The sequence below is a fragment of the Lytechinus pictus genome, chromosome 7, assembly GCF_037042905.1.
Source record: "Lytechinus pictus isolate F3 Inbred chromosome 7, Lp3.0, whole genome shotgun sequence".
Taxonomy (NCBI): domain Eukaryota; kingdom Metazoa; phylum Echinodermata; class Echinoidea; order Temnopleuroida; family Toxopneustidae; genus Lytechinus; species Lytechinus pictus.
This window is the reverse complement of record NC_087251.1, coordinates 31,538,770-31,565,337: the sequence shown is the minus strand read 5'-3', so window position 1 is coordinate 31,565,337 and position 26,568 is coordinate 31,538,770. Positions and strand designations below refer to the sequence as shown.

Genomic DNA, 26,568 nt, shown 5'->3' with positions numbered 1-26,568 from the left:
TCTCACTTAATATTCTTCCTTTTTTTTTATCCAGTGCTCTTCTCCCCCTCCCCTCCTCTGAATGTATTAAATCTAATTATTTTACCCTGTTTTACCTTGTACATTTTCATTAAAGAATGTCAATTCAAAGTTTTTATGGGAAATTAATCAAAGTTTCATTACTTGTTCTGTCATAATTTGTCATGGTGTAGTCCATATCTTGATCATTTAGGAAAGTGAATTATCAGAAAATAGCAATTTTATTTATTCTTACATTTTTCTGAGAAAAGAAATCCCGGTGCCATCTTATGAGCAAGGGTAACAGACTAAAGCCCGGAAGAGCAAGTGATTTCGGTAGCTCAGATGCTACGTGTAACTTGGCCAGGACCAGAAGTGATCTACATGTAGGGCCCGTTTCATAAAACCTTGAATGAATTTGCGATAACCGTTAAAAGCTACTGAAATCCTTCAATCTGATTAGCTGATGGTAAACTTGTTATTATGAAACGGGAACCTGAAGTGATCTGCTCTATACCCTGGGCATTTGTGTAGAAAAACAATGATTCAGAAAATTTCGATGATCTCTACAGTGTATGCCTTTTTCAGAAATCTCTCATTGAAAGTTGAAACTGCACAAATACCAATAGTTTTACGATGTAGCTTCAAAAATATCAAACATTATACGTTATACAAGATCAACCATACTTTTTTAGGGAGTTTTACATGATTTTGATTGTTGGAAATAAACTGCACTGTATTCTAAAATATGTAGTATGTATTGTCGCAGGTCATATTTTCAAAGGAACTCGCCAAAGAGTGAAACAGATCCTTTTAATTCATTGTTTTTAATGAACAGGACAAAAAACATTTTATACCAATTCTTCCTTTTCTCTCTTTTTTGGTATGTTTTCTTTAGACATTTGCCTATTGTTGCCCCTTGAAAAATGGCCTAGTTGGGGTTGGATTTGGCAGTAGAAGAATTTACATATATAGATTTACATAGTATGCCTTAATGTGCCAGATAAGTGAAACAGCTTCACTATCCAAAACCAATATTCTTTAATTGCAAAAGGTATTTTTATTCAGATCCTATCTCTCCTAGAAATATCTTACAGTGTATTGCCCACTCTGAATCATTTGTTTAACCTTCAACTCAAGAATGTCCTTAGTATGTCTACAGCTTACAATCTCGAGGAAATAGAGCATAAATGTTCTTAAGATGGTATGATTTGATGTGGGTTCCTGTCAAGTGCAAGTGTCACATGACAAGCATGAAACATTTCTACTCTTTTTAAAGTTTAAATTCTCAAATAGGTACATGTATGGTAAATCCTCATGAGACATTTCCTCTATAGATTGGTATCTCAAGAATATTTCACCATCACATCGTCTTGTTTTATTGAAATACAAAGTTCTACCTTTCTCAATTTCATTTTTTTCCAGGATACCATTCATGTGATAGCAATATGATCAATACAATGACATTGAGCATTACATGTAATCACTGTGATTGATCTAGGCATTATGAAAAGTGCTGTGACAAAAGAATGAGAAAGCACAAAATGAAAAGTACACCGGCCATTGCCTGCAGAATACTAAAAGAAATTTGGTGCCTGGGTGCATATTCTTATTATTAAAACAGATAGTCAGTACTTTCACTGACTGACTGATCTGTTAAAAGCTACTGAAATCCTGGTATCTGATTGGCTCAGAGCAAATACGCCTATGAAAATATAAACTGACAAGAATCTTCATGAAACACTTCATAGATAAGTATGAAATGTATGTATGGAACAGCTCCAGTAAAAGTGCATGATAGCATTATCAAAATTATTCTTTATCATTCAATATTGTGTTGTCAGAGCTCATGCATTTGTTTTCTCATCAATTTCAGTTGTTCGAAAGGCTCCAAAATTTCCAACTGGAACATACACGGACATTGTTCAGAAAAGGACATTACGTTCAAGCAGCATGACCCATACAGTGGAGATCTGTATTTTGGATTCTTCACAACGGGCCAGGTGAGCTGTTCTGGTTTGGATATTGCTTGATATTTATGTAGGAAGTTGTTGGGGTAAAAGATTCCATTGTTTGCAAACCGGTTCATTAACCACCATTGTATTGGCTGTAATGTGGTTTCCATCATTGTTTGTATGACACTAGCTCCTGCAAATGATTACTCCATGAAAAAGGCTTTCCATACATAGCTTGATGAATGGCAATGTGTAGAGTATATCAGTATAAAACAAACCATGCTTGGTAGTTGGAAAGTTGAGAGAGATGAGTAGAAAGATTGAAACTTGTTTTTGTTTAAATAGCTTAGAAGTGGCAGAAAAGTGTATCTGAAAATATTCCATCAGACAATAATATCATTTTAAAATGACTGCTGTCACAGAGGACCTGCATATTTTATATTGATTCTTAATGATCAGTGTGCATGGTAATATTACAGAGTTTTAACCACCTAATGAATTACCAACCCCCATTTTAGCATTGAGAGGAGATGTATAAATTCTACATCTACTTATATAGCTGCCCCCACATCAGTGTTGCACCAAACATTGCCAGTTCTTTAATCATAAATGTGTCACCACTTTACATCTATTCCTTCCCTCTACCCCAAATTTTCGAACTCATTATACACCTCTATATCAAGCTTTCCTTAATGCATTTTCAATGTTTTGGTAAATCCCCCAAAAGGGCAAATCTCCGTTCCAGTTTATTAATATACTGTATTATATGAATGTGTAAGCCTTGAAAAATTGTGATGTGGAGGATATTTTTGGAATAAAAATTTATTTGCTGGATAAATTTTGCAACTTTACATGAAATTCATTTTGATTGGGTACCCTATAAAAATGAAACATGATACATCTGCAGATTTTTTTCTTTATTTTTGTCTCGCCTGCACAGCAGAGCGAGACTATAGGCGCCGCTTTTCTGACGGCGGCGGCGTCAATATTAAAATCTTAACCAAGGTTAAGTTTTTGAAATGTCATCATAACATGTCATCATGAAACATCCATGGGCATATTAGGGTTATCAAGTATGTTTTGCACACGTCTTTAGGTCACATGGTATGGTCAAAGATCATGTTGGGTCAATGGACAGAGTATTTTATATCATATGATATGCTTTTCACATTGCATTTCCTTATTTCCTTAACTATCCTTAACCCCGGACTATCCTTTACCCCATACTCTCTTTTTTTGGATTCACACGGAACCCCGGACTATCCCACAGCTCATGAATATCGATGATTTTACCATACAGAGCGTGATTAACGTGCAATTTCGACTTCTGTGATTGGCTCTTGCTTAGCCCCACTTTTCCTTAGCCCAGTTTCGTTTCACACTGCATCTCTTAGCACCGCATTTGTGGTGCTAGCACCACAATAAGCCGGCTAACCCTGCTTTTTTGCAGGGCCAGATAGTACCGTAGTATTTACCGTGCTAGCCTACTTTGCTAAAACGTTGGGTGAAAACGAAGTGGGCTAAGCTTAACCCTGCGAAATTGGTGGGGCTAAGGCCCCCCCCCCCCTTAGCCCCACCAATTTCCTGGGGTTAAGGGAAAAAAGTACAGTGTGAAAAGCATATATATATATGAGTGTTTTCTTTTGTGAATAATTATTCAAAAGCTGTTTTGAAAGTCAGCACTGTTGCTATTGATTTGCGTAATGCAGCTAGGCGAGATAGCCAGAGGCGTTCTACTTGGAATGGGCTGAAATAGTTGACAATGGGATTTTATTTAATTTTTTAGCTTTTCTGATATTCAATCAATAAATTTGTAGATACAGTTCAAAAGGCCCCTTTTGAAGAAAATGAAAGCTTTACTGAGAGAGGGCACTAGATTTAATAAATCAAATTTCACAAAGAATTATTTACTGTGCATTTTATGTACCTTGTATGCAGGATTGGAGCTTTAGATCATTATTGACCCCTATTGCCAAAGCTTTAGCTGGGCTTTATGTCTTTCCTGTAAATCATGGAGGATTGTTTGAGAATATAACTGTTTGATTACCCCTCCCCCAAATATCCTGAATTTCCCTTGGCACTATATAGTAAACAGTGGCATGTGCTGTGCTGATCTCACATAATTATGACTAAACATCATGTACATTACTACATTTACACATGTACTATAATATTGGCTGCTCTTTCCCCAGCTCATATGCATACCATCATGCTAAAGCTTGTATAAATTAATGATAATACTCTTTTTTTTTGGGGGGGGAGGGTCTTCATGTTTGAAAACATTAGCATATGTGGAGCATTGTGGCCCAGTGGATTAGTCTCCAGACTTCGAAACAGAGGGTCGTGGGTTTGAATCCCAGCCATGGCGTAATTTCCTTCGGCAAGAAATTAATCCACATTGTGCTGCACTCGACCCAGGTGAAGTGAATGGGTACCCAGTAGGATTTATTCCTTGAACGCTTCAGTGCGGCTCAGCTACAGCTGGGGTAATAATGGGGTAATAATATGATACCAAGTATCAAAGCGCAGTAGAGTATAGTAACTGCGCTATATATGAATGGACATATTATTATTATCATATATGGGTCATTTTGCCAGGTTATGACAAAATAGTGTGACATGACATGGATCAATAAAAACTATGAACTGATTTCTTGATGGTATATTAAGTACTCATAAATGTAATGAATTATTCCGACAAGTTAGGGCCTGGCATGTTAGACTTCACGAAATTATTGACAAAAATATAATTTAGACGTAACATCGGCCCAGTGTCAAATGTTATGTCATATTTTTATTCCTCTTATTTTTTGTATTTAACCTATTGATGTGAATGTTCTTATTGTGCATTATAAAGAACATGTGCATGCTGTCTCAAAAAATGAACAAATTTTCTTTTAAAGAAGTGATTAAAAACGTTGAAAAACTACTTTAAAAATATGGGTGAGTCTGGTGTAACAACAGTTCATAGTTTTAATAATTCACACCATGTCAACATTAAACTACCTGTATGACCCAATCTGCTGAAATTACCCATATTTATTGATTGAAAACATGGTTGAGACCCCCCCCCCCTTTTTTTTTATTATTGACAAGCATCTTCATCGTACTGTAAGTTAAGTGGATGTAGACAATTTTGTTAACCAATTCATGTTCAGGGGCTAGTACATGGCTAAATAAACCAATGTATTTACTATACATGTACATGTAGATGTATGATCATAATTTTGAAATGCAAGAAAGTAGTTGCTGCAAATTATTATTTCAAGACTAAGTCTTTTAAATAAAGGTTAGTCGTCACAATATTACCATTGATCTACATCTGGTATGTAATATAAACTCAGGGTGCTACATAACTTTTTAGAAGCACTTGCCCGGTCGGGCAAGTAAATCTTTAAATAGTTGGAATATACTTGCCCAAAAATCTATTTCACTTGCCCAAAAAAATCCTTGGAAAAAAAGTTTTAGGCCCTACCTCTTTGAAGGAAAGTTTTGCGGTTATTTAAAGTAACCCAGGCCTTATCCTGAAATAAGTCACCTCTCTTCTCGTGTGTGTCAGTGTGTGTGCGCGCTCATTGTGTACAAAGTCAATGGGAGATGAAAGAAGTCACCGCCGCTGACGAAATGAACGGCAGTGAATGGAGTGGTGGCTTAAACCAGGATAATGCCGTAAACCATTTACCTTTTTCTCTCTTTTGACATGAACTGATCTACCTTGTTATTGCATTTCTTTGTCCAAAGTGATTTTATCATTCCTGCCATGACCAAAATTAGGGTCAATATGATATGATATTGACCCTAATTTTGGTTATTCTATCGTGAGAATTTGCTTGCCCAATTCGTGCAAGTAGTTTTGGTCTTTACTTCAAAACACTTGCCTGACTCTAACTTTTACTTGCCCCGGGCAAGTGCAATATGTAGCACCCTGATGAACTTATCTTTGTGAAATCATGAAACCTTTGCTAAAAAACGACAATTCTAATGATCACTAACTAACACAGAAAGGCATAAACATGTGGGACAGTATATTGATATTACATGTACTTGGTGAAAATACCTGACATTTGATGAAATTTTGTGCTTATTTTGCTAATTTCTCAGCAATCGCACATTTTCTTCCAGAGCCATTTGGCACATATTTTTTTGGTAGTAATTCTATTGGATTCTGTTTGAACTCATTTTGAGATCGTTACCACAACTGGTACATGTATTTATCTTTAAAGGGATGGTCCTGGCTGAAAGTATTTATAGTTTTAATGAATAGAGTAGAATTCACTGAGCAAAATGCCGAAAATTTCATCAAAATCGGATAACAAATAACAAAGTTATTGAATTTTAAAGTTTAGCAATATTTTGTGAAAACAGTCGTTATGAATATTCATTAGGTGGGCTGATGATGTCACATCCCCACTTGTTCTTTTGTATTTTATTATATGAAATGAGGTTTATTCAATTTTTTCCCTCCAAGAACTAGAGAAATTGGATTGACAACTGATTTAGTACATTACCGGTAGACATTTATTGCTGCAACTTATTTCATTATAAGGCAGACATATTATTCACACAAGTATGAAAAAAATGTTTAAAAAATATGATTTTATGTAATAACATAAGGAAACGGAAAGTGGAGATCCATGTGACATCATCAGCCCACCTAATGAATATTCATGATGACTGTTTTCACAAAATATTGCTAAACTTTAAACTTCATTAACTTTATTATTTGTTATCCGATTTTGATGAAATTTTCGGCATTTTGCTCAGTGAATTCTATTCTATGCATTAAGATATAAATATTTTCAGCCCGGACCATCCCTTTAATAGCCAGTAGCCACTCTAACAAAAGGTGAATTCATTATTTCAAAATTATTTTAAAATTAATATTAGAATAATAAAGTAATAACTTTTCTATGTGGGGTATTATAGTGGCATGATCACATTAATTTGGGTGGAATTGTGTATGAAGAGTTTTCTTCAAAGTCTTAGTAATCAAAATTAGTCTTTGAACCTATAATAATGAAATTAATATATCATTTTTTTGCATGCTTTAACACATGTGGTGCTCTCATAATTGATTTGAAAACTAATAGAGTTTTTCTTCAATAAACTAACATAAAAAGTAAATGCTATTAGTATTACATTAAAGGGGAATCCAGCCTTTGCCATAAAATGTTGTGTTGGGCAGGAGAAAAAATATATTAAACAGAATGGCGAAAGTTTGAAAGAAATAAGTTATAGCTGCTTTTAAATTGAGATCACTAATAGTATGTAGATTTCAAATTGGCAACTGGGTAAGTAAATTATGACAAGGGGCAAGGACAACTTTCCCATATGCCATTTACTTTATTATCAGGGATGTGTGGTTTTCTCCTAAGTACCCATTTCCCTGGGGCAGTAATCTAAATATAATCCAGGTAGTATATTGTTTTATGTCCTCATGAAAGAAAAATATAATTTGAAATAAAACTTTTTTGGGAAAATGACATTTTAGCCACAATATGTATTGGAGTACATGGAAGAGTAGTCCTTGCCTTACATCACTATGACATCCCATATGCGGCCAATTTGAAGTCTCCATGGGTATAGTGATTACCAATATTTACAACTTAAAAAAAATCATAACTTTCTCGTTGTTTGTCCAATATTGTTCAAACTTTCACCTATCAACTTGTCTGATTATTCTTTTTCTTACAAAAACAAGTTTTTATTTGGGTTGGATTCCCCTTTAAAGATTTTGTGTAGTACATAATGATTGGGAATGGGATGCACATAACCTTATAAATCTGTAAAGTAGGTGATGTCAGCTTGTACAAATTTTTTAAACATAAAGCAAAAAACTTGAACATATATCTGATAATAGACTTCAAGCTTTCACATTATTCTGAATTTCCATTTAAGTAATAGTATAGCTTTGAACAAGTTACATCCTTTAATTAAAAAAAATCTTCCATTTAAAAAATCAAATCAATGGGTTTTGAATCCTTGTTGATATTGTTGTGGTATTACAATTGAATAAGTTTACATAGTCTTTACAATTGCTTTTAGGGTGCATCCTGGTTTTCAGTCCTCTTTTGGATGGTCATTACTCTCATGAGTATTTTCCGACGCTTCCGGGACAAAGACACTATAGCCGTGGGGAATACAGAAGAGCGCAGACCCATGCTGTCATAAAAATATTAAAAGTAGGTTTATTATGATCATGGTCAGAGACACACACCCCCCCCCCCCCAGTTGGCTGCACGTTGCCTGCAAATAATGCATGTGCTAACAATTAACAACATGAAGTAGCTCCCGAGCCTGTAGAATTCCTAACCCTGACCTACCAGTATCCTTTGCTTGCCTAAACCAGTCTTTACTAACCTACCACCTCACGCTTTGAGAACACCCATAGTTTTGAATGATCTAATGGATTTGAGAATGAAAGGAAGGTTTTGTCATTTTATTTTATGTGGTATTGTAATTGTAAAGACAATTTTTTCCATACAAATGTCATCAAATGTCGGTGATTATGGTTGCTAATGAATTTCCATAGCTTTTTTCCTTTATAAGTACCAGTCAGTATTTTCTATCAAGATGTATTGTGATGTAATGTTGAAATGTATGTTCTAATAAGAAACACATGAGGTAATAATCTTGAAGCAGGGAATCAGTTTTAAGGTGAGCGAGAGCGATTGCTCGCTATTGCTCGCCTTAATCCATTTCTGGTAGAGCGATTTATCACTCGCCTCAGTGAATTGGGTTTTTTTGTGACATGAAATGATAAATGCAGAAAAACTAGAAATCAGGCAACATAATATTTCCAGGTATAATCTCTTTTCTGACATCACATATGTAGAACAAGAGTTTAGCTAATGATCAAACTGTTAGAGCCATGGAGCCAACCTTGAAAACCTCATTCTCAGTCAAATAAGAACACACAATTACACAATTACATTGTATTAAACAATAACACACATTACAAGAATGACAATTAAAAGTTCATTGTCAAGATAAATGTTGCATATACATGTACATGTACATCTGATTGTTTCTCCTTAGTTGTGGTCAGTGTACATTCCTCCATCCATTTTGTACTCGAACGATGAAGCTCCCCTTGAATAAGGAGAGCTTGTTGCTGTGCTCCCCTTAAAACTGAGTCCCTGCTTGAAGGGTTGTTGTTGGTGTTGTAATGTATATTTCAATATTATATTAACCCTCTAGGGTATTAAGATGACTCAACTGCATGGGTCTTTTTATTCCCTTATTCTTTAATCTTTTCAGTTTGTCAATCCCCTATTCCTCAAAATTACTGTTATGTTGGACCAAGGAGTCCTTGGGTGGCCAATATGTAGCTTGTGCTGTCTACAGACATGCAATTGATGTAATTATACAGTACAGGTAGAGTTCGCAATTCCGTGTCTCAATCGATAACAGATTAATTAGCTGTACCCATAATATGTAGTCTCTCCTTTTCAGACATTATTGCTAATGGTGATGGATGATGCAGGCAATCAACAGTGGTAATACATTATTATTTATACATCTATAAATGATCATGTATCACCACTTGGGACTCTGTTTATGCACAGATATAGATAAAAATTCACAAAAATGTCTATGCTGATCTCTTCTTGTGATCACTAGGTGGAGGTTTTAAAGACGTTACCTATTGCAAGTGGCGATATCTTAGGACTGACTGACAAAAATTCTGCACTGAATCCTTGTCAATTAAAAGAAATCAAGAACTAAATGCAAGACCGGAGTGCGCAGTCCTTTGCATCTTACACATACATGTAACATCATCAGACTCGTTAAGGGAAAGACAAAAGCTGCAGCCTCCGCCTGTATTATAGGTCAAAGTGATGATTTATAATGTGTATTTAGTGTTATCACTAAATCCATTGATTTTGGTAGTGATAATAATGTCTGAAACCTCCTTCCATTACAATTAACATGATATCAGAATGCATTGGAATTGTCATATATATATATATATATATACAGTGCATTTCAGAAAAAAGGTAATCCAAATCTAGAGGGCCGATATTTGGATCATGTTTAATATTGTGAAATTATTCTGCATGGATATGAAAGAGAAACTCATCAGCTACTCATTGATACCCTATTTGTACTATCTGCGCCACTCATGACCAAATTAATTGATGTTGAAGACAAGAGGTGCTGATACCACTTTTTCAAGTTTTGGTAAAGGGGGTAAAGTGTGCACTTGATAGAATAAAATGTTTTTCAAAGTAATTTTGGGAATGAAATGATAGAAAGGTTAATGTCTTAATGTTCACCCACACCTTCGACATGTCCTCCTCTCCTTTGCACACAAAACCGGTAGTGTGGAGAGATTAAGGATATCTTGGACAGCTCGTCTTACCATTGCCGGATCATTGCACAAACAACATCCACCTGATGTCGAATTCGGCCCTGCAAATCATCAAGATCTTGATGATGATGATGATGGATTCTTGTAAAGCGCCGGTATCCGCCTCAGCTGGGCGCTCATGGCGCTTGCTCAAAAATAGGAAATATCTCACAAATTTCAATGTCTTCAAACAGTGCTTAGGATCATCTTCGGGAGGAGTTACAAATACTTTGTTTTTTTAAGTGTCCCCAAAGGATATAATCACAGGGTGCAAGGTCAGGGGATCTTGGTGGCCATTCTACGTCATGTTCAAGGGCAACAACTTGATGTCCAAAGAGTTCTTTGAGTCTATCTCAAACGATGTTGGAGCAAAGGACAGGAGTCCTGCCTGAATCCACCAAAGATGCAAGTACACTCCTCGAACCTGCCTCTCAAAATGTTGGTCCAACGACTGTGGTATGATATTCTCTTTAATCATTTGCAAGTACATTCGCCCATTTACACTCCTTTGGAAGAAAACAGGTTAAATCAAGATTTTTGCCAGCTCAGGCATCGATGGAAGTATTAACATCAGCATCTGCCCTTTCGTCAAGTTTTCAAAAACTTGGAAAAAGTGGTATCTGCACCTGTTGTCTTCAATACCAATTACTTCGGTCATGCGTGACACAAATGGTAAAAATAGGGTATCAATGGAAAGCTGATGAGTTTTTCTTTTACATCCATGCAGAATAATTTCACAAAATTAAATATGATTTGAATATCAGCCCTCTAGATTTGAATTACCTTTTTTTTTTCTGAAATGCACTGTATTTAATATAGCTTTTATTTCTTAAGTGCTGATTAAATGGTATAATTGATATGATAATGTTCATTTTGTTTCTTTGATGATCACAGTTCTGGATACAATGTAATGTAATGTACATGTATGTATAATCATTATGTGATTTCATGGTGTCTGTGTTGTAAATATACTACAAGTGTCTATCATGTACAGTACTAGTATGTTTGTATATCAACAGTACACAGTTGTAGTACCGGGTAATTGTTGTGAATATGTATGTGTATGTTTCCTGGTTTATCTATCATATCATGTATGATTAATGGCAGAATAAAACTCATTTGCTGATGCCATATAAGTCGCTGTTTTCATCTTTCTTGGAAAAATCCTATACCGTACAGTCAGTTTCGCATAAAATTTTATCTGTATAGGTATAGATCACCCAGACTGCTGGCAATTTTTGGTTGTCTCTGGGCATTATCAATCACTAGAGCTCCTTCCTTTCCTTCATCATAATAATGCATTCAGTCTGCCTGCTTACATATTTATTTCATGGCATAAGCTATTTCCTCCTCACTATCATCCATTGATTAATTCACCTTCACACCACATGAGCAATACACAGTTTAATTTCCATTTTATAAAGTTCATCCAAAGTTCTTGAAATGATCATGCAATTATTGGGTTTTTTTTACTTTTATTTCTTGGCATTTTTATATGAATGACAGTTGAATATAAAACTCATTTTCACCAAAAATACTTCGTACCAATCAGCCCCTACCTACTACTTGAATTATGTTTCCTCTGGCTTCAATTAATCATTTTTTAATTGTGAAGACCTTGCTTTTTAATGGGCTCATTAAGGAAAGTTTTTTGTCTGAGCGGTAATGCCAAATGATGTGTGCCAATTAATTATGGATGAGAGGGAGGAATGGTTTCTCTTTTATTAATTAGCTCTAACAAATATATCCCAAGGTCAAATTATCTAAAATACATATTTGGTGTTCTCATATTTGGTATTCTTTCTATGTATTATGGAATGAAAAGGGATGTTGTTTAATGAGGTGTAAACTATTACGGTAATTGTACGGTTTTAGACCATGGGGCAGAAAGGACTAGATTGACTTTGACTGCAGTACAGGAATTTATCTGATCACTAATTGAAGTCCTTCTTGGAGTGACAGTCATATAATGACACAATTTTTTTTTCTCTCCCCGCTTTTTATTTTCATTCTGAAAATGCTGCACCATTTTAATCAAATTGACGTAAATATTTGTTCTGTAAGTTTATAAAATCAGAGGTTCTTTTTAAAATTAACCATTGCTTATATCCTACATATAGGTCACACATTCTTTTATTTTATTTTATTTTTTGGGAGACATATGATTTAGTTCATTTCCTGTGAGTTCATGCCTCTTTTGATGCATCACATGAGATATTAAATTTACATTTTCTTCTCTCGTTGATGGCAAAATTATGAATTTATAATCGCATCAATGTTGACCTTGATTTTCCTTGTTTTTTTCAGAGTGCATCTTGGTTTTCTGTTCTCTTCTGGTTAATCATCTCTATCCTGTCCATCATCAGACGTGTGAGAGATAAACCAACGTTGGATCCAAACTCGGACAAGGCAGCCATCACACCCAATGCCGTCATCTAAAATACTATGATTGCTATTGTAGTATCTTTGTCTCAGAGCGAAAGAGAGTAAATTCTATTGTTTCTGTAGGCTGGTTCACAAAGTGTCCCAGTCGTTATTGAGTTCCTATCATGGCATTGGTTCTATCATGCTCTAGGGACTCGCCTTTATTGGTAAAAAGTTTATCAATGAGATTACACATTGCTTTTATTAGTGACTTTAAAAGTACGATTAAATATTAAACTCTGTATGTGTATGAAACAACCCTATATCTGCATATTGGGGTGTTTCACACATGAACTTTTGGTTGAGCGTAAGTCTAGAATGATCAAATGCAATTGCTTTGATGTGTGACCTTGAAAGTACGATTAAACATAAATCTGTATGAAACAACCCTATATCCTCATATGGGGGTGTTTCACACATGAACTTTTGGTTGAGCACAAGTACAAAACATCAAATGCAAATTGCTTTTATGTATGATTTAAAGGTACAATTAAAGATAAATCTGTATGAGATCTGCATATGGGGGTGTTTCACACATCATTTTTTAAGCACATGTCTAGAAATAAGAAAGAAACAAATTGACTATGAAGCAATCAGAAGGGTGTATTATTTAGTTGTGTTTGATGTTTTGAGAAATACACTCTTTTTTAAACATGCCCCTGGTGTATGTAAGGTAGTTCAATGGTACCAAATTTCATGAAACCATAAACCTCATCATGATATCTTTCACATCTTTTAAAGCTCAGACTGGAAGATCAAACTTCTGCCATCTTTAAAGCTTTGATCCATCTAATTAAATCTCACTTCATCTATCAACCAATATATAAGAGTCAGTCTGAATTCCTTCTCTCGTGAAGTCAGCCTCATGACCTTTTTCAATACCAAAGACCTTACCTTTCAAAACTAAAACATATATGTATAAGCTGATGGTTAGTCAGGCCCAGTGCTAAATGGAATGATATGTATCCCATCAAGTGAATTATTGATCCTCCCAAAGTACCCATTTGTGTTTCATGTTTTAAAGAGTTTTTAAGTATCACTTTATCATTACTTGCCTTATATATAGTCTATTATGTTATGGAACTCATAAAGATGTCGTAAATATGCTATTCATTCACCACACTTACTCTGGTTTCAAATATACTATGAGATTTGTATGGAGTGGATTAACCATCTTGACCCCTTTACAATCATATTAATAATAATAATAATTGGCATTTATATAGCGCCATCTATCTACTTTATCTAGAAGTAATCTATTCCGAGGGCATTGTTCTTATTATTAGTACCCCGGATTTAGCTGCCTTTCAGTGCTCAGTGCATTCAAGTAATTAATCCTGCCGGGTACCCATTTACCTCACCTGGGTGGAGTGCAGCACAGTGTGGATAAATTTCTTTCTGAAGGGAAACATGCCTTGGCTAGGATTCGAACCCACGACCCTCTATAAGGCGAGAGTCAGAACAATTAGACCACGACGCGCCTACTCAGTGGCAAGATGAACTTGTCAATACCTGAATTGTTAACACAAAACCTAGTGGGTTGTGTTCATGATGTACAGAATCAGAATCTAATTACTTCTATGAACCTGCTAGTGCTTCGTGGAGACTACTACTGCACAAGTTTGTATTTGACAGAGTAAATGTAATGTGGTATGACTCCACTGAAGTTTGAAAAATGGCGGTTCATGCCAACTGATAAACTTTCTGTATAATCAGCTAAAAAGCAGCTGATATAGGATAATAACTCAGCATAAGTGATATGGATGTATTGTTGTGCTATTTCATTCATTTTATTTTTTTGTTGAGCTTTGTAGAATGTATTATGACAGACCTGAATTATTAGTTAAACTGTTGTATAAATGGACATGAATTTACATGTAGACCTGGGCCCCATCTTTCAAAGAGTTACGATTAGGGAGGCCGCAAGATTTTTCTATCTCATCAACCACTTCATTAAACTGTCTGATTTTTTCAGATCTTGATGAAAATAGTGCAAAATAGAAATCTACTGAATTTCATAGTAAATCATTAATCGGTTTTTTAGTATTAATCAAATGAATTTCGAATGAAATTCAGCAAAATACTTCCAATAGGCTCTGTCGTATAATTTGTCACAACACACACACAGCTGAAACACACGACCACACACATAGTGCAGATATTTTGTGTGCAGTTTTGCATTAGGATTTCTGGAGTAGTGGGAGAAGGGCATTTTGAAATCAATTCTGACACTTGATCCTAAAGGAAAGGTGAAAAATAAGTATTACCATTGGATTTGTCATTATCAATACTACAAACAACCGCTAGTTTACAAAAATATGGTACATTTATTCACAAGATATGAGACTTTGAACTTCCTTTTTTGATGCCACATCAAAATTATGGTAGTAACCAAATGTAAACTAAGTAGGTTATTTGGAGTATTTTATTCTCTTTAATTTGATACCAAAATTTTTTAATTTGGATAACGCGATCATATGTCAGAAATGCATTGAACTTTGATTTTACCCTCAAAACCATGACAACTTTTGTGTGAATGCGGTGAAAAGGGTGAAAATTTTTGCTCTGTGTGCAGTCACCCTATTGATACGATTAATCCAATCAAAGAGAACGATTGATGTATGATTACACATCATTTATAGAAAAAATTGTGAAAAGATTTTCATTTTAGATGTTGACGTTGCTGGCCATCCATAGTCGTGATTGATCTGATCAATCGCAACTCTTGTTAAGACGGGGCCCAGGGACCCGGAACACTAATATTAGCGAAGAACGTACAGTTGATTTGCAATTAATTGCTTAGGTTATGTAGGATAAATGTAATCAAGCGTAATAATCAGCTGTGCAATCAAGTGCTGGCTTTTGTGTTAATGGGCCCATAGTTTTAGTTGCTAAATACTTATTATTGCAATTTAATTTTCTTTAAGAAACATAAAAATTAAAATGTTTCAGAATGTGAATTTTTTTCAAGTAATGTATTATCTCAGAAGTATTGTACTGAATAGTTTTAGCCAAAGATTAATCTCACAGGTACATACGTTTGCATGGCAAATATAGTATTACTATCATGTAGATAAAAAAATTACAGAAGTCCTATGGAGTTGTATCATGAGCGGTTTCCCCCAAAGAATACACCTATGAAGTATGAAAAGCGCAAATCATACTGTGTAATATATGTATCATCATTTTCTATACTTATTAGGGATGGTTATGTTTATGATTGCATAGAGCGGTATTCATACATTTATTGAAATATGATTTGAAGTTAATAAATTGAAAATGAATTGGCTCAAATTTGACGCTGGCAATTAGATGAAATAGATTCACAAATAAAAAGAGACAAACTAAACTTTTTTTTCATTTATGCCATTCAAAATTTGGCATTACAGGAGATTGTCCTACATGGGAAGAAAAATTCTTAATGATCTACATTAGATTGTTATGTGTGGATTGTGTCTTTGAACATCCCTTTCAGCAGCTCCTGAGCTATCCCAAGATGAAGTTATTTTGCATCTTTATTAAGTGCTGTTATGAAGCAAATTTCATTTTGCATAAAGTTTGTAATATATTCCACAGACTTTTGCTGTCTATAGTGAAAAGTGAATCATACAATAAAATGTAGATTTACCCATCAAACACAAGGAGTTCTGCTGATCTCTCAAGTTATCAGCTTTGATCTATATAGAGTCACAGTGAATGTCATTATCTGGAGTATGCATAATTTCATAGTGTATCGCACTATAAAGTACTATCTTCAGTAAAAGTGTGGTGCAAAATGTGCTATCTTAGATAAAGGTTCATTGCACTGTTGACTATCTTATCCTATCATAAGCACACATGTATTAAGTGTAAACATGTGCATTTGTGCACCCTATGGAAAAGCAATCTGGTGCGTATCCAGGGCTCTGTCGCAAAAAAAGTTATTCTCATGCTAACTTTGCCTACCAATGGTAATTACCATGGAAACAACGCTCAACAGCCAATCAAAGTCATGCAAATATTGCAAGTTACCATTCGATGACAAAGATCTTCCATGAAACAGGGCCTGGGAGGGATTGCCGTTCTTAGCTTTGCCTGAATTTAGCCATATGATTTCAGAAAGTTATTTGTTGAAGAGGTATATGCTCCATCATCTTTCTGTAATTCAGATTTGTTCCATTCTGGAATATAAAGCAAATAATCACACTTTTGGATTCATTGGATGACAAACTGTTACTTCTTCAGCCTTTTATATGAATGTAGACTCCATCTTCCTTTGCTTGATTTTTACCACTAATACAACATTTCTCATCAATATATAGACCTATTAAGGATTGTATTTTTGAAAATATTCATAATCTAGTAATCAACACCACCTCGATGCAATTTATAATAGTATATATGTCATTTAAAATATAAAAAACCCTTTTTTTTTGGGGGGGGTAATACATTGAACCTATGGAGCATAAGTCCCTCACACTGTATGCAAGATGGCTAGCCAATCCTTGTTTGAGGAGAAGCCCCAACTAGACCAAAAGTACGAAAAAAATGTTAAAACTACGAGAAAAAAAATTACATATTTCAGCTGTCTAGGTCTCTGTATTACTAAACGCATTATTTCATTCACTGCATGAAGCACCCTTATGCCATATGGTTAAGTTATAATACGTTGAATGTTAAAGTACTTTTGATACAAGAATTGTTGAATGAATAAGATACGCTCTGTAGCATTATTGATTGCAATAAATTGATAAGTGATACCATTCCCATAAATGTAGTTGTGTATGTATACAGTACATGTTGCATTCTGCCAATAAAGTGTACCTAAATTTAGAATTTCATGTCATTGAGAAGAAGCACAAGGAGTTTTATAAGTTATCTTGCATTAGTTGTAGTACTAGTAATTTGTAAGTTTCTTTGTTGATAGTGTGAAAGAATATTTTTTGTGAACTGCTCAGTGAATTTGATGTTTTATTGGTTTTGGGGTGCAAAACTTGCCTTAATTTTGATTGCCTTCTTTCAGGAATGCATCCTGCTCTTTTTTTTTAATTCAATTTCATTTTGTCTTAAATCTTTCAAATTCTTTTCCTCAGAAGCTCTGAAATGTCTTAAGATCAATGGGAGCTTTGAAATTAGTATTTGATGGGAGCCTTGAAATTAGTGTTTGACTAGCTGATATGCCATTGCAGTGTGAACATGTGCTATTTCTACTGCTATCTTAAACTTGCACATCTTATGTAATTCTTTCTTGCATTTAACAACATAGATGCTATGATTTTATACGTGTTAAGAATTTTTGATGTAACAACATAGTACACATTTACTTTAAAAGCACACAATGCTAATGAGAGTATGAAGTTCTAATACATGTAGTTCTTATCATGACTTAACACATTGAAGAAAATTTTTATTTGTGATTTTGATGTGAATACAAAAGAGACATGTCAGTTGACATTCTACTTATATTCTAATGTTAAAATAAATAAATTTAATCTTATGAATCAATATTTATTCAAAACTTCTGACTCAACCACCTTAAGTGATTTATTTTTAAATCCCATCCCTGATGTTGTTCTTCATTGTTTAAGATGAATGTATGAAATGTGAATACCGAGGGTTTTTGTATTCAAGTTGAGCATGATATGTTAGCTACTTAATGTTTTATGCATTTGAAAATATATTTTCTATTAAAAATTTGAAATGACTTTATTTAATACAGAATTATGAATTCTATAAAAGATACTTCTGTGCAAGTCTGTATTAGAATGAAGCTTCAATGGCTGATCTAATAAAAATAAATTTGCAATCCTCAATTTGCATATTTCTATAAACCAATAATTTCATGCTCTTTTTGTATTTATTTACATTATATTTTGTATTTTTCATTCATGTATATATGCCAATTGTGATTTTGTCACACCAAGAAAAACATGTATATGTCCATTGTCATTTTAAGTAGATTTATATTTTTATGTTTATATCATTTTTCTTTTTTTTAATCCTTGATAACATAAATTATAGAAGGAAAATGTTATACAGTGTTTTGATTTTTTACATTAACTAAGATTTTTTTTAAGTGAAATGCAGACTATTCAGACTAAATGCATGTATTATTATTTGCAGTATATGTTAGAGTGTAAGAGAATTACAACTCCAAATCCATGTTAAAAGTCAAGATTTAAAGGAGAATGAAACTCTTGGAGCAAGTTAGCTTTTGTGAAAGCAGAAAAATAAAAGAATAAGATCAACAAAAGTTTGAGTAAAATAGGACTAGCAATAGAAGAGTTATGAGCATTTGAATGTCGAGATCACTAATGCTATGGAGATCCTCCCATTGGCAATGCGACCAAGATCTATGATGTCACAGATGAACAACTCTCCCCTTTTGGACACTGAAAATATACCCCAAAACATATACATTTTCTTTTCTTAGCAGAAGTATCCGATTAGCATAACAATGCTTGCGTGAGGAGTGTCTGAATTCCTAAACATTCGGAATTCACTGACCGAGTTCGACACAGCACAGTACGGACGTCTTATTTCAACGCTTCTTCCACGTGTTAAACTCTATAGGCCTTATCGTAATAGATCTACGTTTGGATTCGATGTTAAATATAAAATAATGGCGAATCAAGAAATTAACCTCGGGTTATGCCACAAATTAAAGGCAGTTTCAGAAAATTTTACTCAATAATCTGGAGTCTCTTCGCCTTCTTGTAAGCAATGCTACAAAGGAAGCATTGGCTCGTTTAAAGATTGGGCTGGCTGTTTGATTATGTTGATTCTCGATACATTGCCCGGGTCAGCGGAGCTTCTACAACTAAAAAAGGGCGTCGGAGATGTCTTTCGAAAGGTAATAAGGTTCAATATGAATATAATTCTAGACGCCAGGAGGAGTTGGATAAGAAATTTGCCTTATTAGAGTAAGGTAAGCAGCGGGCGCAGCCCTTGCTTTGCTGAAGTAAGGTATTGCAGATATAATTAAAAGGAAGAAACATATCAGAAAAGCAGATGAATCTGAAGCAGGTTAGTGAGATAAAGATGAATGAAAATTCCAAACTAGGCTATTGCTTTTGAAATTTATGAACGGTTGTACATAATAGATATGGCCTTATGTTGTTAATGGAAGCTGTTCGTTTTTCAGCGGAATTACTTTATGACTTAATTATGGGAGATTAATCAAATAAATATATAGAGATCATTTTTATATTTTAGGTTGGTCCGCATTGGATGAATACTGATGAGGGAGAAAAGAATGAGGCAAGCTCAGGCTTGTGTAAATAGAAAGCGTAAGTTATTTCGTTCAACAAACAAAGGTTATATTGGGCAAGAATGTTGGAAATTTTCAAGGTTCTTCTACTACTTCCGACAACTTATTTCGTATACCCTTTGGGTCAAGAAATCGATATTCGCTTGGCAGTGTCGCCAACTTATATGTACAAAATAGTTGGCGCGGGTATGCAAGTTGCCTCAGACCACCGACGAACGTTTTGCCTGTGGTAGACATGGGCACTGGAGAAGTTGCCCAGGTATCAGGAAGCAAGATTCATCCGTCAGAGATAACAATGCTCAACAGAGTTAAATGATCCATTGATCATGGTCAAACTGAGCAAGGTAAATGTCAGTTTTGTTCTGTATTTGACGAAGTGTGGTATTGAGAACTGAAGAGTAGAATGATCAGAAGGGCGTAGCAAAGGAATCTATTCTTGATTCTACCTAGTCCATAATTATATGTTAAGAAAAGATGTGTTATTTTGGTTGAATTCCACCTCTTACTAATGAACCTAGACATATATATGACACAGATCAAACAATCTGGAATATATTGACTACTCCTGGTCCGTCAGCGGGCCCTTCTAAATTAAGAAATACAGAAACAGAGCATTGTTGAATTTGTTTCGGTTGGGAAACATCGAGTAACGTTAGTGTTGATTCGACAAGATGTGCAGGGTAGGAGGAAGAATTTTATTTGAGAAATTATGAGTATGATCAATGAAATTCAGAACCTTTGGTTAAAGGTAGATTGAATGCTTCCTTACAATTTGGAAATCAACTGATGCATCTCAATTTGTTGTAGATGTCAATGAACATGGTTACAAATTACCTTACAATAAGATGATAAGTCAGCATTGACATCGATCCCGATTTCGTTTCTGAAGCCATTAACGAATTATTATTAAAAAGGGTTTGGTTGTTGAATCCACCACTGCACCCCATGATGTTACCCCCTTTCAGATTCAATTCAGAGTTCAGATATAAAAAGAGACTGATTTTTGGTTAACGTTATGTCAACTAACACTTGTGGAAGAACACTATTATACTTGAAGACTGGAATGTAGTCATGTCTTATTTAAAACAGGGAGATTTTAAGCTTTCCTTTGAACTTAAGCAAGGTTATCATCATTATTACATTTTTCAAGTGCATGAAAAATTGTAGGCTTTAGTTGGGATTTTGGTAGTGGTACAAGGTTTTCTCCTTTTAGGTGTTGTCATTGGGTTGGCAACAGCTACCTTTGTTTTCATTACACGATTTAAGCCTATCGTTAATCATTGGCGTATAGAAATGGTATTTTCATTTTTTTTTGTATATAGATGATTGGGTCGTGCTGCTTCCTTTGATTCGTATGATACTATGGTCAAGACGGTGAAAAATGACTTACTTGAAGCAGGTTTGATACCAAATGTTGAGAAATATCTCAATGGACTCCTGTCCAGTGTTTGGATTGGTTAGGAATACCACGGGAAAGCAGAGTAGCTTATATAAAGATTACTGAAAGAAGGATGAAGGATCTTGAGTTATGTTCAGATTCATTTCAAGCAGAATTGCCTGAGGTTTCAGAACGAAAGATCGTAGTTATAGTTGGAAAGATACATTGTATCCAGTGTTTGGCACAGTTACTCAAATTAAAACCAGATTTATGCATCACGAAATCATCCGGAGGGTACATTGGGATAGGACATAATGTGATCAATAGTGATGAATTAATATTCGTGTTCTTCTTCTGGAGAAGAATTTGCATATTCTTAACGTAAACATTATTTCTGCTTATTCAGTTCCACAGACTTTCATCTATTCTGATGCAAGTCCATCAGGCTGCGGGGCCTGGGTTTCTGAGTGCGCAGGCATGAAATGGGATGAGATTGGTTTGAGTTTGAAATGGTTAAAAACTCCACTTGGAGAGAACTCAAGTCAGTAAGTATGACACTGCAAACAGTTGTATCTCACATGAGACATAAAACTGTCAAGGTCCTCTGTGATAATAAAGGAGTAGGATCGATTGTAAATAAAGGAAGTATGATTGCAGAATTGCATGAGATGAGTTTACACATCTTTGAGTTGTGTAAAAGAAACAACATTAGTCTTCACGTTCATTGGGCTCCCAGAGAGGAGAACCGTTTTGCAGATGCATTAAGTCGCATGATAGATTTTGATGATTGGGGTGTGTCAGATGAATTTTTCGGATTTTTGGACAAAATCTGGGGCCCTCACACTGTGGACAGACTTGCGGACGATTTTAATTTCAAAATTAAGAAGTTCAATTCTAAATATTGGTGTCCCCTAATAGATCATGTTGATCCCTTCTCATCTGATTGGTCGGGCGAGAATAATTGGTTGGTTCCACCTATCGAATGTATAGCATGTATAGGGCAAGTACTTAAGCATCTGAAGGTTTTGTTCTGCTAGGGGGACTTTGGTTGTTCCCTTCTGGCCGATTCTTTTCTCTGAACAAAGTGATTTTCGTTCCTTATTCTCTGAATACTTCAAAATTGATAATCCTCAAGGAATTTTCGTTCAAGGCAGAAATAATAATTAAAAAAAAAAAAAAAAAAAAAAAAAAAACGGTTTGTGAGAGATGGCTGACATGAATGCTGGTATGTAATAAATCCATTTGATGGAGGTTAATTCAAAATTATACTGTTGGAATGCAACATGTAATTTTTACACGGCCGCATGGCAGATAGCTGCATAGCTAGGATCCACTTATGCTGCAGAGCAAAGAAGTGGTGATGAAAATTGGAGAATGTTATGATTATGTAAAAGGATAACCATCGTAAAGGTTGATAAGGAATTGATATGAGATTTCATTCTCAAATTAGTTACAATTTACTGGCGGCGGAGCTCAGAATGAAGAAATTGGTGATAATTGAAAACATTCAAAGTCTCAAAATTACAGAATTCTTGTGAATGAAATGTTTCAGAAAGTTTTTTGCAAGTGTTTTAAGGCAAAAATAAATATTTTCGCAAAGGAAATGAATCCCAAAGCTATTGTTTTGCTAAGCCTTCAAGACGATTGAAACGAATTATGATATGGAATTGTGATCTAATGAATTTCATACTGAAATTTTAGTGAAAATATAAAACCACCTGGTTTGAGGATAGCTGCATAGTTAATGTTTAATTTTGCTGTCATTGCTGTAAAACGTATTAGAAGTGATTAAATTTTGAGAATTTGATAAGAATGACTGAACTTGAGAATTTATCACAATTTGAATATATTGTGTTGAGATAAATATATACCAGCTTATAAGTTTTGTTTATTTTTTCTTAAATCCAGAAATTCTCTTCATGAAGGATATGATATAACTTTGAACAAGGTCTTGACAGCTTCGAGAGCTGATAACACTATGAGTAAATACAACAGAGCGTTGAATACCTGGAGAGATTAGTGTAAGCAAAATAAAGTAAATTCTGACACAGCAGAACCAGAAGATATTAGTCGCTATCTTATTCATTTGTATCAAAGAGAAGCTCCTTATTCGAGGATAGAATCGGCTTTTTACGCCATTAAGTGGCATTTTGACTGCAAGCCAAGGATGAATGTTAATCCCTGTGATCGCAAGTTCATACATATTGTTTTACAATGTTTAAAGAAATTACTAAACAAACCGATCGTTAAGAAAGAAGTTATAACCCCAGACATTTTGAAAGCAGTTGTTGAGAAGTATGGATCTTCAACGAGTCTATTAGATATTCGATTATGTGCTATGATTTTGATTTCCTACGCAGGCATTCTACGATTTGATGAAATGATACATATTCGTAAATGTGATTTAGACTTGTATTTGTCTCATGTGAATACTTTCATGATGAAAAGTAAAACCGATATTTACAGGCAAGGAGCATGGGTTCTTATAGGTGCTACAAATTCCCCACCTGCCCCGTATTAGCTTTGAGGAAATATTTGATTGCAGCGGGGCTTAACGATGCCTCTGATGAAGTATTCTTTTTAGGCCTCTAAATTACTGTAAATCCAGTAATAGTTACAAGTTAAGACGTGGACAGTTGTCTTATACTAGATGTTTAGAATTATTGAGAGAGGCGTTGGCGAAAGTAGGGTTGAATCCAAAGAGTTTTGGCATGCATAGCCTCCGAAGTGGCGGAGCCACAGCAGCAGCGAACTTTGGTGTTCCAGACAGGTTGTTTAAGAAACATGGTAGGTGGAGGTCGGAGACTGCTAAGGATGGATATATTAAAGACAATATGAAGGATTGTCTTTCAATTTCTATGAATTTGGGGCTTTAGAATTATTTTTATACCGGGTAAATTAGCCTCAGCCTAGTATGATTATACGTATAACTTTGTTAAAGATGGATTGTAGGCGTTCGATGAGATTGTTGAATGAGACATGTATTATTATCATTATACATTTAAAGTTGGTTAAATTGAAATGATTGCGTCGTGTAACTCATTTTCTTGTTTACCCGTTCTTTGATTGACTGAGAGGGGGAGCTATAAGTTTAGCTTGTCTTGCCGTCGAAGCTTGGTGCTCCCCTCGAAACAGGTATGTTTTTTGTAAAGTATACAAATGTTTTCTATTTCAGGTGTTGATGTTGTTGCACTGGTTGTGCTTAAGGATAGTGAGGCGTGACTGAAAATAATTTATTCACGATTGAGAGTCGAATTAGGGAATAAATACATTTTCTTTTCTTAGCAGAAGTATCCGATTAGCATAACAATGCTTGCGTGAGGAGTGTCTGAATTCCTAAACATTCGGAATTCACTGACCGAGTTCGACACAGCACAGTACGGACGTCTTATTCGGGATGGATATGTGGACGATTGACTGGATGCAAGAAGATAGAGCAAAGAGAATTCTGATGGATGAATAGGCCTTACAGCATGTACAGTACATTGATGAGTTCTTCGAGATCTGAACTCAGAGGGAGGCCTCAGTACATTCGTCAGTAAGTACCGTTCGTGCTGTCTTGCCGTCGAAGCTTGGTGCTCCCCTCGAAACAGGTATGTTTTTTGTAAAGTATACAAATGTTTTCTATTTCAGGTGTTGATGTTGTTGCACTGGTTGTGCTTAAGGATAGTGAGGCGTGACTGAAAATAATTTATTCACGATTGAGAGTCGAATTAGGGAATAACTCTTTTTGCTCATTCTAATCATATGACAATCGATTCATCAATGATATAATGTTGTGAAACCTCTGTACTTGTCCTCTCATAAAGAGAACACCTCAACTTGTTATAGAGCCTGTTCAGACCGGCAGAGATAGCGCGATCTAGCGCGCGCTAGATCGCGCTATCTCTGCGGTGTGGAAGGTACAACGTCGTTTCGGTCCGCCCAACAGCGAGCCACGGCGAGCCAAAACGGCGTGCCACTGGAGCACCTCTTGGGGGTGGTCCACGAGAGATAGCGCGGTCTAGCGCGCGCTAGATCGCGCTATCTCTGCCGGTGTGAACCCGAGCTACGATAGCACGCCATGGCAACAGGACCTCTCAAAAAAGGGGGTGCTACGATAGACCGCGCTATCTCACTGCGGTGTGAATCCGGCGAATGCCAATGGGCGGACCGTGGATCGCGCTACGATAGCGCGATCCACGGTCCGCCCACGGTCCCCCCTTGCGGTGTGAACAGCCTCATAGACTCTATAAAAGTGAGAATATAAGTGAAATAAGTACTAAAGTAATGAGGGGGTTGTACGTGTGTGACATCACAGATCTTGGTCGCATTGCCAATGGGAGGATCTACATGGCATTAGTGATCTCAATATTCAAATGCTCATAACTTTCTTATTATTCATTCAATCTTCCTCAAACTTTCAACAATATGTTTCTTTGATTTTTCTCTTTGATATGGATTCAGCTGGTTTCATTCTCCTTTAATTGTAACTGTTACACATCAAAGGTGGTATTAAAGAGGATACTAGTACTAGAGAAATTAAATTGTAATAAAAAGTATACAAAATACTTCATTTGTAAGCATAAGGGCAGTTGTGTATTTATCAAGAAATGCAGTATGTAATACAAAAAATATTCTTGAAAATTAAACTTCATCCTTTCAAATAGCTGGCTACAGCTTATTGTGGACAAAGGCATGAAAATAAAAAGGTGATGAGAAACGCAAGAAATAAGTGCATTCATGGGGACTTTATTTGTACCATATGCATTTCCCTACAAAAAGTATCAAAACAATATATTGTATTGGTTTATTTTATTTTTGTAATATCGGTCCCTGGTTTTAATGATTCAATTTAATAATTTACTTCACATAAGAATGTGTGAATGAGAGAAAAATGAAAGAAATTATTTGCTTTTCACATTTAACATGTAAGCAAATGCGCCAATAATTTCTGCAAATTTATTTTCATGCTCTGAGTTTTGAAAATAGCCCCCCCCCAAAAAAAAAAAAAAAAATAGTAATGACCTTCTCGCTTGCATTTTGCACCTTTCGCCATTGCCATCTAGATTTGATATTATATGGATGTAAAATGTTTTGTATGGCTCTATTTTTATATTTTCCTTCACTTTCATTGTAAGTGTAATCCCAATTAGAATATATTACAAAGAAGCATTTAACAAGTGATTAATTTTGTCTGTGTGTGATAATTTTGCATTTTAGTATCCTCAGA

The 26,568-nt window shown here is 35.1% G+C and overlaps 1 protein-coding gene across 1 annotated transcript in view; it reads left to right on the top strand.

The window, feature by feature from the left end:
• LOC129264560 (uncharacterized) overlaps window positions 1-18,729 on the top strand; it is a 29,547-nt gene extending 10,818 nt beyond the window's left edge. The window contains exons 4-6 of the mRNA XM_064102512.1: window positions 1,874-2,000; window positions 7,998-8,134; window positions 12,613-18,729. Of these exons, the coding sequence (XP_063958582.1) occupies window positions 1,874-2,000; window positions 7,998-8,123 (253 nt within the window). The 3' untranslated portion in view covers window positions 8,124-8,134; window positions 12,613-18,729. The remainder of the gene's footprint in view (window positions 1-1,873; window positions 2,001-7,997; window positions 8,135-12,612) is intronic.
• Window positions 18,730-26,568: the final 7,839 nt, after the last annotated feature.